At 39.4% G+C, this 13,696-nt stretch overlaps 2 protein-coding genes across 12 annotated transcripts in view; one reads left to right on the top strand and one right to left on the bottom strand.

The window, feature by feature from the left end:
- Positions 1–13,696, top strand: part of OCIAD2 (OCIA domain containing 2) — a 1,147,735-nt gene that overhangs the window by 664,328 nt on the left and 469,711 nt on the right. The window lies entirely within an intron of this gene.
- Positions 1–13,696, bottom strand: part of WDFY3 (WD repeat and FYVE domain containing 3) — a 309,436-nt gene that overhangs the window by 184,970 nt on the left and 110,770 nt on the right. For all 11 annotated transcript variants that reach the window (XM_050790042.1, XM_050790041.1, XM_050790040.1 and 8 more), the window contains one exon: positions 1,719–1,929. In XM_050790042.1, coding sequence (XP_050645999.1) covers positions 1,719–1,898 — 180 coding nt within the window. In that variant the 5' untranslated portion in view covers positions 1,899–1,929. The remainder of the gene's footprint in view (positions 1–1,718; positions 1,930–13,696) is intronic.

Genomic DNA, 13,696 nt, shown 5'->3' on the forward strand with positions numbered 1-13,696 from the left:
AAGATAGATGAACAGAGAAAATAATATAGACAAGAAGTGAGACTAGATGGGATAGAGCCAGTTAGAGATTGGGGCACAGGGTGAGGGGGTGGGTGTGGAGAAAGGCATAGCCAAGGGCATGGAGATAGATCTGGAAAAAGGGAGATCCAGGGGAGAAGAAAAAGAGAAAGGGGAGAGTCAGAGACAGGGAGAGAAATAGGGACAGAGAGGAGATAAAGAGAGAAATGGGAGGACAGAGAAAGACAGTGATGGAGAAGAGAGAGATGAAAGGCATAGAGAGACAGACAGAGATAGGAAGAAAGAAATGGAAACAGGGGAAGGCAGGGAGACACAGGATGAAAAGGACAGAGACAGGGCAAGGCAGAGAAAATGTGGGAGGGAGAGAGAAAGAGAAGGAGGAAAAAGAGCGAGAGAAGGGAAACCAAGAAACAGAGACATGGAGAGAAAGAAATTGAGACAGTTCTGAAGTCTGAGGAAAACAAGTTCTATAATAATAGAATAATAAAGGTAGTACCATATAAGGTTCATCTTTGAATAAATTTAAATTTACACCACTATCAGTAGAGAGCAAACACTGATTACTGCTTACACAAGCAGCATAACTAATAGGGAAAGGATGAGGAGGGCAGTGTGTATGAATGAGTGTATGTATGTATGTTACTGTTTGGAGGGAGAGGAAGTAAAAAAGCTAATTCTCATATTCCTCAGTAGGAAGTCAATTAAAACTACACAACCAACAGCAGTAAAAATATGTTATTTAAAAGCCCGTCATGGCAACAGCAATTAGTGGTGAAGGGCGGGAGAGCACCTATAAGCCTGTGAAACTATCTGACTTTTTTAAATGATGTATTTGTGAACTTTTGATACACATAAAAAAATTATTATTATTATTATTTTTGAGACAGAGTTTCGCTCTTGTCACCCAGGCTGGAGTGCAACGGCGTGGTCTCAGCTCACTGCAACGTTTGCCTCCCAAGTTCAAGAGATTCTACTGCCTCAGTCCCCCGAATAGCTGGAATTACAGGCACTTGCCACCATGCCTGGCTCATTTTTGTATTTTTAGTAGAGATGGGGTCTCACCATATTGGCCAGGCTTGTCTCAACCTCCTGACCTCAGGTGATCCACTTGCCTTGGCCTCCCAAAGTGCTAGGATTACAGGCGTGAGCCACCGCGCCCGGCCTAAAAAAAGTTATTTTAAAAATACCCAACAAGTTTGCTACATGTAATTTACAAAATATATTACAACATTAACTCTATTTTGTTTATCTATAGCCTATAACCATCCTCTTACAGTATCTCTTAAAACAACAGCAAATTGTAATGACTTTTTAAAGTGTACAAAGGGCTTGGGCAGTTGTACCATTTGGTGTAATAAAATCATCACTTTAAAAGATAACAGAAATAACACAATTGATAATTTACAATCTATTCCTCTTCCAAAACTCAACCATAACAGGGACATTTTAAACAATGGTTCACAGCTTGCACTTTACCTGTTAAAAAATCAAAAAGTCTCACTGAATGTAGTTTATTCTGACCAGTTTCACATCAAGTCACATTGCTTTATAGCAGATTGGAAAGATGAAACAAGAACAGCAAACTTCTTAAAAACTAACTCATCCTACTATTTTTTTCTACCTATGGCTTACCAGTAACCTTCAGATTCTTGTAGTGCCTCCCAGTCCTGGAAGGTGTGTGTCTGGCAACCTGGACTTACCCTGTTAAACACTGGCAGCATCATATACAGTTTCTCTTCTTGTTCCTTCTGAGTCATGTGCCGGGGAGGATGGCACAACTCCGTGAAGAGCCGGCGGAGGTGCATCAGCCCTAAGGCGTTGTCTTGTGGGCTACACTCCTCCTGCCTCGGCCGCCCCATGATCCTCTTCACCATGTTCATCTTGGCTGGTTGGTGAGACACACTTCTAATTCTGTTGGAAAATGTCAATACGTGAAGAGTCAAAACATCATCATCTTGACTAGGTCAAACATGCATGTAAGAGCTTATAAGAAATTTACAAAATAGAAAATTCTGTCTAAAATATATCTTTCTACTTCTTTAAACAGAAAAGACAGAGAAGCAAAATTTGATGAATCCCCCGAAGGACAAATTATTAATCATAGCACTGGAAGTTCCTACTCACTCTGCCACAATTTGTATAAAATGTAAAACATTAATCAGACAAGTAACAATGTTTCCAATTAGTTTAGTCATATCAAGTTCAAAAATAAAGGCGCCAGGCACAGTGGTGCACACCTGCAATCCCAGCACTTTTGGAGGCTAAGGCAGGCGAATGGCTCAAGCTCAGGAGCTCGAGACCAGTCTGGGCAATATGACAAAACCCCATCTCTACTAAAAATACAAAAATTAGTCAGGTATGGTAGTATGTGCCCATAGTCCCACCTACTCAGGAGGCTGAGGTGGGAAGATAACTTGAGCCTGAGGGGCTGAGGTTGCAGTGAGCCAAGATCACGCCACTGCATTCCAGCCTGGGTGACAGAGGCTCTGCCTTTAAATAAATAAATAAATAAATAAAATAAAAACACAAAGGGATCACAAAACTCACTATTAACAGACTTCTTAATGGTTAATGTAAAATTAATGAAAAAACAAACTTTATCCTAATCTCAAAACATCGAAGACAATCAAAAACCCCAAAACCTCACAACATTTTCTATTTTTCGTTATTTAATTTATAATTACTTTTTTTGCTAGAAAATTCAAGTATACCTTGAGTACCTGAAGAACAGTATATATTATAGATTGAAATGTGCACATTAAACACAATAATATCCTAACTTATAAATAATAAAAGGATAGTGAAAATGATCATGTGACTGAAGACTACTTTCTATAGTTCGGTAAGTCATGTTAAATCATTTAGTGGAAAATGATGCGCATTTTTCAAAGAAGTGAAATGGGGGGGCGGAGCAAGATGGCCGAATAGGAACAGCTCCAGTCTCCAACTCCCAGCGCGAGCAACACAGAAGACCGGTGATTTCTGCATTTTCAACTGAGCCTCTGCTACTGACACCCAGGCAAACAGGGTCTGGAGAGGACCTCAAGCAATCTCCAACAGACCTGCAGCTGAAAGTCCTGACTGTTAGAAGGAAAACTATCAAACAGGAAGGACACCTACACCAAAACCCCATCAGTACGTCACCATCATCATCAAAGACCAGAGGCAGATAAAACCACAAAGATGGGGAAAAAGCAGGGCAGAAAAGCTGGAAATTCAAAAAATAAGAGCACATCTCCCCCGGCAAAGGAGCGCAGCTCATCGCCAGCAACGAATCAAAGCTTGACGGAGAATGACTTTGACGAGATGAGAGAAAAAGGCTTCAGTCCATCAAACTTCTCAGAGCTAAAGGAGGAATTACGTACCCAGCGCAAAGAAACTAAAAATCTTGAAAAAAAAGTGGAAGAATTGATGGCTAGAGTAATTAATGCAGAGAAGGTCATAAACGAAATGGAAGAGATAAAAACCATGACACGAGAAATACATGACAAATGCACAAGCTTCAGTAACCGACTCGATCAACTGGAAGAAAGAGTATCAGCGACTAAGGATCAAATGAACGAAATGAAGCGAGAAGAGAAACCAAAAGAAAAAAGAAGAAATAGAAATGAACAAAGCCTGCAAGAAGTATGGGATTATGTAAAAAGACCAAATCTACATCTGATTGGGGTACCTGAAAGTGAAGGGGAAAATGGAACCAAGTTGGAAAACACTCTTCAGGATATCATCCAGGAGAACTTCCCCAACCTAGTAGGGCAGGCCAACATTCCAATTCAGGAAATACAGAGAACGCCACAAAGATACTCCTCGAGAAGAGCAACTCCAAGACACAAAATTGCCAGATTCACCAAAGTTGAAATGAAGGAAAAAATCTTAAGGGCAGCCAGAGAGAAAGGTCGGGTTACCCACAAAGGGAAGCCCATCAGACTAACAGCAGATCTCTCGGCAGAAACTCTACAAGCCAGAAGAGAGTGGGGGCCAATATTCAACATTATTAAAGAAAAGAATTTTCAACCCAGAATTTCATATCCAGCCAAACTAAGTTTCATAAGTGAAGGAGAAATAAAATCCTTCACAGATAAGCAAATGCTTAGAGATTTTGTCACCACTAGGCCTGCCTTACAAGAGACCCTGAAGGAAGCACTAAACATGGAAAGGAACAACCGGTACCAGCCATTGCAAAACCATGCCAAAATGTAAAGACCATTTAGGCTAGGAAGAAACTGCATCAACTAACGAGCAAAATAACCAGTTAATATCATAATGGCAGGATCAAGTTTACAAATAACAATATTAACCTTAAATGTAAATGGACTAAATGTTCCAATTAAAAGACACAGACTGGCAAACTGGATAAAGAGTCAAGACCCATCAGTCTGCTGTATTCAGGAGACCCATCTCACATGCAGAGACATACATAGGTTCAAAATAAAGGGATGGAGGAAGATTTACCAAGCAAATGGAGAACAAAAAAAAGCAGTGGTTGCAATACTAGTCTCTGATAAGACAGACTTTAAACCATCAAAGATCAAAAGAGACAAAGAAGGCCATTACATAATGGTAAAAGGATCAATTCAACAGGAAGAGCTAACTATCCTAAATATATATGCAACCAATACAGGAGCACCCAGATTCATAAAGCAAGTCCTTAGAGACTTGCAAAGAGACTTAGACTCCCATACAATAATAATGGGAGACTTCAACACTCCACTGTCAACATTAGACAGATCAATGAGACAGAAAGTTAACAAGGATATCCAGGAATTGAACTCATCTCTGCAGCAAGCAGACCTAATAGACATCTATAGAACTCTCCACCCCAAATCAACAGAATATACATTCTTCTCAGCACCACATCGCACTTATTCCAAAATTGAACACATAATTGGAAGTAAAGCACTCCTCAGCAAATGTACAAGAACAGAAATTATAACAAACTGTCTCTCAGACCACAGTGCAATCAAACTAGAACTCAAGACTAAGAAACTCAATCAAAACTGCTCAACTACATGGAAACTGAACAACCTGCTCCTGAATGACTACTGGGTACATAACGAAATGAAGGCAGAAATAAAGATGTTCTTTGAAACCAATGAGAACAAAGCTACAACATACCAGAAGCTCTGGGACACATTTAAAGCAGTGTGTAGAGGGAAATTTATAGCACTAAATGCCCACAAGAGAAAGCTGGAAAGATCTAAAATTGACACTCTAACATCACAATTAAAAGAACTAGAGAAGCAAGAGCAAACGCATTCAAAAGCTAGCAGAAGGCAAGAAATAACTAAGATCAGAGCAGAACTGAAGGAGATAGAGACACAAAAAACCCTCCAAAAAATCAATGAATCCAGGAGTTGGTTTTTTGAAAAGATCAACAAGATTGACAGACCGCTAGCAAGACTAATAAAGAAGAAAAGAGAGAAGAATCAAATAGACGCAATAAAAAAATGATAAAGGGGATATCACCACCGACCCCACAGAAATACAAACTACCATCAGAGAATACTATAAACACCTCTACGCAAATAAACTAGAAAATCTAGAAGAAATGGATAATGTCCTGGACACTTACACTCTTCAAAGACTAAACCAGGAAGAAGTTGAATCCCTGAATAGACCAATAGCAGGCTCTGAAATTGAGGCAATAATTAATAGCCTACCAACCAAAAAAAGTCCAGGACCAGATGGATTCACAGCTGAATTCTACCAGAGGTACAAGGAGGAGCTGGTACCATTCCGTCTGAAACTATTCCAATCAATAGAAAAACAGGGAATCCTCCCTAACTCATTTTATGAGGCCAACATCATCCTGATATCAAAGCCTGGCAGAGACACAACAAAAAAAGAGAATTTTAGACCAATATCCCTGATGAACATCGATGCAAAAATCCTCAATAAAATACTGGCAAACCGGATTCAGCAGCACATCAAAAAGCTTATCCACCATGATCAAGTGGGCTTCATCCCTGGGATGCAAGGCTGGTTCAACATTCGCAAATCAATAAACATAATCCAGCATATAAACAGAACCAAAGACAAGAACCACATGATTATCTCAATAGATGCAGAAAAGGCTTTTGACAAAATTCAACAGCCCTTCATGCTAAAAACGCTCAATAAATTCGGTATTGATGGAACGTACCTCAAAATAATAAGAGTTATTTATGACAAACCCACAGCCAGTATCATACTGAATGGGCAAAAACTGGAAAAATTCTCTTTGAAAACTGGCACAAGACAGGGATGCCCTCTCTCACCACTCCTATTCAACATAGTGTTGGAAGTTCTGGCTAGGGCAATCAGGCAAGAGAAAGAAATCAAGGGTATTCAGTTAGGAAAAGAAGAAGTCAAATTGTCCCTCTTTGCATATGACATGATTGTATATTTAGAAAACCCCATTGTCTCAGCCCAAAATCTCCTTAAGCTGATAAGCAACTTCAGCAAAGTCTCAGGATACAAAATTAATGTGCAAAAATCACAAGCATTCTTATACACCAGTAACAGACAAACAGAGAGCCAAATCAGGAATGAACTTCCATTCACAATTGCTTCAAAGAGAATAAAATATCTAGGAATACAACTTACAAGGGATGTAAAGGACCTCTTCAAGGAGAACTACAAACCACTGCTCAGTGAAATCAAAGAGGACACAAACAAATGGAAGAACATACCATGCTCATGGATAGGAAGAATCAATATCGTGAAAATGGCCATACTGCCCAAGGTTATTTATAGATTTAATGCCATCCCCTTCAAGCTACCAATGAGTTTCTTCACAGAATTGGAAAAAACTGCTTTAAAGTTCATATGGAACCAAAAAAGAGCCCGCATCTCCAAGACAATCCTAAGTCAAAAGAACAAAGCTGGAGGCATCACGCTACCTGACTTCAAACTATACTACAAGGCTACAGTAACCAAAACAGCATGGTACTGGTACCAAAACAGAGCTATAGACCAATGGAACAGAACAGAGTCCTCAGAAATAATACCACACATCTACAGCCATCTGGTCTTTGAGAAACCTGAGAGAAACAAGAAATGGGGAAAGGATTCCCTATTTAATAAATGGTGCTGGGAAAATTGGCTAGCCATAAGTAGAAAGCTGAAACTGGATCCTTTCCTTACTCCTTATACGAAAATTAATTCAAGATGGATTAGAGACTTAAATGTTAGACCTAATACCATAAAAACCCTAGAGGAAAACCTAGGTAGTACCATTAAGGACATAGGCATGGGCAAAAACTTCATGTCTAAAACACAAAAAGCAACGGCAGCAAAAGCCAAAATTGACAAATGGGATCTCATTAAACTAAAGAGCTTCTGCACAGCAAAAGAAACTACCATCAGAGTGAACAGGCAACCTACAGAATGGGAGAACATTTTTGCAATCTACTCATCTGACAAAGGGCTAATATCCAGAACCTACAAAGAACTCAAACAAATTTACAAGAAAAAAACAACCCCATCAAAAAGTGGGCAAAGGATATGAACAGACATTTCTCAAAAGAAGACATTCATACAGCCAACAGACACATGAAAAAATGCTCATCATCACTGGCCATCAGAGAAATGCAAATCAAAACCACAATGAGATACCATCTCACACCAGTTAGAATAGCGATCATTAAAAAGTCAGGAAACAACAGGTGCTGGAGAGGATGTGGAGAAATAGGAACACTTTTACACTGTTGGTGGGATTGTAAACTAGTTCAACCATTATGGAAAACAGTATGGCGATTCCTCAAGGATCTAGAACTAGATGTACCATATGACCCAGCCATCCCATTACTGGGTATATACCCAAAGGATTATAAATCATGGTGCTGTAAAGACACATGCACACGTATGTTTATTGCGGCACTATTCACAATAGCAAAGACTTGGAATCAATCCAAATGTCCATCAGTGACAGACTGGATTAAGAAAATGTGGCACATATACACCATGGAATACTATGCAGCCATAAAAAAGGATGAGTTTGTGTCCTTTGTAGGGACATGGATGCAGCTGGAAACCATCATTCTTAGCAAACTATCACAAGAACAGAAAACCAAACACCGCATGTTCTCACTCATAGTTGGGAACTGAACAATGAGATCACTTGGACTCGGGAAGGGGAACATCACACACTGGGGCCTATCATGGGGTGGGGGAGAGGGGAGGGATTGCATTGGGAGTTATACCTGATGTAAATGACGAGTTGATGGGTGCTGACGAGTTGATGGGTGCAGCACAGCAACATGACACAAGTATACATATGTAACAAACCTGCACGTTATGCACATGTACCCTAGAACTTAAAGTATAATAATAATAAAAAATAAATAAAAAAAAAGAAGTGAAATAGAATAGAAAAAAATAGAAGAAAAGAATAACTTGTTTCATGATATTTATTTCAGATAAGGGTGTATGAATGTATACTGAATCATAATACAAAATGTATCCCTTGCTGGAGGCTGCAGTTAAAAAAATACACAAACTAACCACTGAGTTAAAGTATATACAAAATCCATAACAATAAGCTTTCAGAAAGCATCATTACCCCTTTTTAACCACTACTAACAATGCCAGTAATTGGCTAAGTCTATATACAAAAACATGATATCTTATAAAAGGAACCAGGAAGGGTGGGAGGACATTCTGGGTATGCAGAATTTGGATGAAGGGCCATTTGCTTTTTAATCCATAGAAAAGCAGGCATCACCTGAGATAAATTTTTCGTTTTGCTACAGAACCATATAAGCCAGTATGCCATTTCTTAAGAAATGAAGGACTACAGCAAGGTTAGAGTTTTATTTACTAAACATCTGCCTACTGATTTTTAAAACTGTAAGAAGAATTTCAAACACACTTGCCCTTGAGAATTTTGAGTGAATTCCGTATTTGACTACAGGCATATGCTGAGGCACTGTAGCTAACAGGGGGACAGGATGTGATTCATCACAGGTGAAGAGGAGACAGACAAATTGTGCCTACAACTCTGCCAATGGCTTGTTTGCACTCAATGACTACTGTGCAAAGAGCACTCAGCACATTCTCAAGTGCCCAACTGCTGGAAACAGTGCTAATACATAGGCAAAGGGCTGGGATGAGCAGTTAATCTGCAAAATAACAAAAGTTAGTACAGTTCAAAGATGTCCAATGTATCTTATTCTTGAAAAATATGTCTTCCAAATATAAATATTTCAACAAATATATTCAAATAACCTACTATGTACTGGTATTTAAAGTCCTGGAAACCCCCAGAGCAAAACTTAAATTTGAAGTGAACTATGAAAATTTTATAAATTAGCTAACATTTTAGATTTTGTATAGTTCTGCTCCTTTTCCTTACCCTGAGTTGATAATTTAGAGATTATGGATAGGACTTAGGGGATTCATGATACTCCAACACTTCAAAATTTTTTTTTCTAACAGAATTTCTCAGCTTTCAAAGCGGTCTAAATCATCTTTTAAAAGGTCAAGAATCATTCCCTGTTTTTAGAATGAGTTTCAAGGAACTTACAGAACATCTCATTTGCTCTTGATTCCAACTCACAAAAACGGAGTAAGGAGAAAATTCTCCATTTTTTTCTCCTACGTTTTATTGAGGTACAAATTGAGAAATAAAAATTGCATACACTTAAGATATACAACAATGTTCTGATATACATACACACTGTGAAATAATCAGCACAGTCAAGTTAATATATCCATCGCTTGAAATAGTCATCATTCAAAAAATAAAATATGTGGTGAAAACATGTAATATCTACCCTCTTAGCAAATATCAAGTATACAATACACTATCAACTATCAATGTCACATTGCCGTACATTAGATCTCCAGAACTTTCTATCCCTTGACCAGTATCTCTGTGAGTTTGACTATTTTATACTCCACTTGTAACTGATATCATACAGTATTTGTCTTTGCATGACTGGTTTATTTCACATTTAGTATAATGTTCTCAAGGTTCATCTGTGTTGCTGCAAACGACAGCACTTATAAGGACGAATAATATTCCACTGTGTAGGCTGCACATGCACACATACATATCTCATTTTCTTTATTATTCAACTGTCAAGGGACATTCACATTGTTTCCATATCTTGACTTTCGTGATTAGTGCTGCAACAAACATGGGAGTGCAGGCATCTCTTCAAGATACTGATTTCATTTCCTTTGGAAATACACCCAGAAATGAGATTGCTGTATCATAAAGATAATTCTATTTTTAATTTCTTGAGGAACCTCTAAGCTGTTTTCCAAAGTGGCTATACCAATTGATATTCCCACCAACAGTGTACAAGAGTACCTCTTTTTCCACATTCTGGCCAACACTTTTCCACATTCTGGTCAACATTCTCGCCATTCTAACAGGTGTGAGGGGATATCTTATTGTGGTTTTGATCTGCATTTCCCTGGTGATTATTAATACTGAGCATCTTTTCACACACCTATTAGATATTTAGGTGCTTTCTCACTTTTTAATCAGGTTATTTGAGTTTTGCTATGAGTTGCATGAGTCCCTTATGTACTTAAATCATTACCTACATCAAATATCATGAGGCTCTCCCTGTTTTTACCTAGTACTTTTTGGTTTCAGGTATTATATTAAAGTCTTTAGTCTATTTTGAGTGAGTTGTTGTATGTGGTGTAAAATAAGGTCTAATTTTATTCTTCTGCATGAGGATATCCAGTTTTCCCAACACTACTTATTACAGAGACTATCTTTCACCATTCCATGTGCTCAGCACCCTTGTTGAAGATCAGCTGACTGTCAATGCATGGATTTATTTCTCATGTCTCTATTCCATTTCATTGGTCTATATGTCTGTTTTTATGCCAGTATGACACTATTAAGATTACTGTAGCTTTGTAATATATTTTGATATCACGAAATATGATACTTTCAGTTTTTTTCTTCTTGTTCAAGACTGCTATGGCTATTTGGGTTCTTTTGTGGTTCCACAAGATTTTCTTTTCTATTTCTGTAAAGAATGCTATAGGAGGCCAGGTGCAGTGGCTGATGCCTATAATCCCAGCATTTTTGGAGGACGAGGTGGGCGGATCACCTGAGGTCAGCAATTTGAGATGAACCTGGCCAACATGGTGAATTCCCGTCTCTACTAAAAATACAAAAAACTAGCCAGGTGTGGCACACACCGGTAGTCCCAGCTACTCAGGAGGCCGAGGCAGGGAATCACTTGAGCCTGGGAGGCAGAGGTTGCAGTAAGCCAAGATGGCACCACTGCACTCCAGCCTGGGTGAAAGAAAGAGCAAGACTCCATCACGAAAAAAAAAAAAAATGCTATTGGAATTTTTGATAAGGATTATGCTTAATCTACAGATCATTTTGGGTAGTATGAACATTGCAACAACATTAACTCTACCAAACATGAACAAAAGAAATCTTTTTATTTATCAATGTTTTCTTTAATGTCCTTCATCAACGCTTTATTGAAGTGTACAAGTCTTTCACTTCTTCGATTAAGTTTATTTCTATGAATTGCATTTTTTCTGTTGCTATTGCAAACGGGATTGCTTCCTACCTTTAAGAGAAGCCCCCAAGATAAGAACTCACTCAAAGTACGATAGCAAAAAGGAACTTGGATGAGAATCCAGGCCTTTCAACTTCCAGTTAAGTGGCCTTCACCAGGCTTACTTATATTGAGGTATCAATTTTAAATTATAAAATCCTTGGAAACTGTGACTCTAGTTAGCATGTTTATTTATTTAGCATCAGGTAACAATCAGAATGTGAAAATAATCTTTTTTGAGTTTTCTGAAACACATAAATCTGGTTTTTTTTTTCTTTTGAAACTAGTTCTCACTCTCACACCCAGGCTGGAGTGCATTGGTGCAATCACTGTGCTCACCACAGCCTCGAACTCCTGGGCTCAAGTGATTCTCCCAACTCAGCCTCCCTAGTAGCTGGGATGACAGGCGTGCACCACCATGCCTGTCTAATTTTTGTATTTTTTATAGAGACAGGGTTTCGTTCGTCCTGTTGCCCAGGCTGGTCTGAAATTCCTGAGCTGAAGCGATCCGCCTGCCTCAGTCTCCCAAAGTGCTGGGATTACAGGCATGAGCCACCACATCTGGCCTCAACTTTCATTTTCATTTTAAAAATACACATGATCACATTATGACAAATATTATCTCACTATATATAACCAAGCTATTGCAATATGGTTATTTAATATTTTATCAGATACAAAAGGATACACACCAAACAATCAAAAGTGGCAAAGATTCTCTCCTTGACCAAACTCTAGTTAGGTTCTTCAGAACTCTCTTCTCAACCAGGCTTGGCTTTTGGCCTTCAGTGCTTATCTCTTCATTGTCCAATTAAAAATCTGCTAAATCAGTTTAGCCAGAATCCCCATTCTAATATCTGATTGGGTGGTCACATCTCCCACCATCCTCTAGGTAATGGATGTCTGATTACCCTGGCCTGCCTTCAGCAAGAATCTTGTTAGGTCAGTTTAGCCAGAAGCTCCAATGTTTCCTCTTAGTAATTTTCTATCCACTGACTGCCCCCTGCACCCCAACACTGCTATTTAGCTATAACATGCCTACCTTTCCTCGTTCTTTTCCAAGTTGAGCCCAATCTCTCCCTTTCACTGCAAAACTCCACTGGAATGATCCCTACATCTATCATGATGGTCTTGAATAAAGTCTGATTTATTGTTCTTTTACAAATGCCAGAGACCAGGCACAATAGCTCATACCTGAAATTCCAACACTTTGGGAGGCCCAGGAAGGCAGATCCTTTAAGCTCAAGCATTTGAGACCAGTTTGGGACACATGGCAAAACCCCGCCTCTACAAAAAATATAAAAATTGGCCAGGCATGGTGCTGCATGCCTGTATTCCCAGATACTAGGGAGGCTGAGATGAGGGGATCGCTTGGGTCTGGGGACATAAAGCCTGCAGTGAGCCGTAAGCATGCCACTGTACTCCAGCCTGGGTTACAGAGTGAGACCCTGTCTCAAAACCAAGTGCCAGAATAAATAATTTTTTTAACAGGAGCTCAGTGGGTTTACTGGTACTTCTCAATTACTCAGATAATCTCAATGATGGGGAAAAAAATCAGATTCCTCCTTTGCTCCTAATGTACCAAGTAACACTTAAGCATATCAGTTTTCTGAACTACGGTGGGACAGAATAATAGGGTCTGCAGACAGGGCATCTAAGGACAATTTGTGTTGACTTCCTAAAGCTGAATCAAAGTTACACACCAAGGTCCGGGGGCAAGAGATCTAAGGCCAATTCGTGCTGACTTCCCAAAGCTGGATTAAAAGGAAAACACCTGGGTCTGGAACTTCCAAAAGCTAAACCATAAGGAAATACCCCATCTCCCCAGGCCCGAGAAGCAAAGGATCAAAGGCTACTCTCCCTAACCCTCCCCTTTCCACCACGTCTTAGATGGAAGGGGAAAGTGCCCTGGATGGGCTGCGGGCCAAGCTCAGGCCATTCCTTCATCCGCAGAGGGCACCAATTCACCGCAGCCTTTAATTAGCCATGGACCAAATCCTTCATCCAGATAAGGAGTAGCTGATAGGACCTCAAAAGGAAGACTTAAACCCCAGAAAACTTTGTAACCAGGCCCTTGAGCCGCTTGCTTGGGCCCACTCCCACCCTGTAGAGTGCCTTCTCGCTTAAATAAATCCCTGCTTTTGCAGCTTCATTCC

This window comes from Macaca thibetana, chromosome 5, assembly GCF_024542745.1.
Source record: "Macaca thibetana thibetana isolate TM-01 chromosome 5, ASM2454274v1, whole genome shotgun sequence".
Classification (NCBI taxonomy): Eukaryota; Metazoa; Chordata; class Mammalia; order Primates; family Cercopithecidae; genus Macaca; species Macaca thibetana.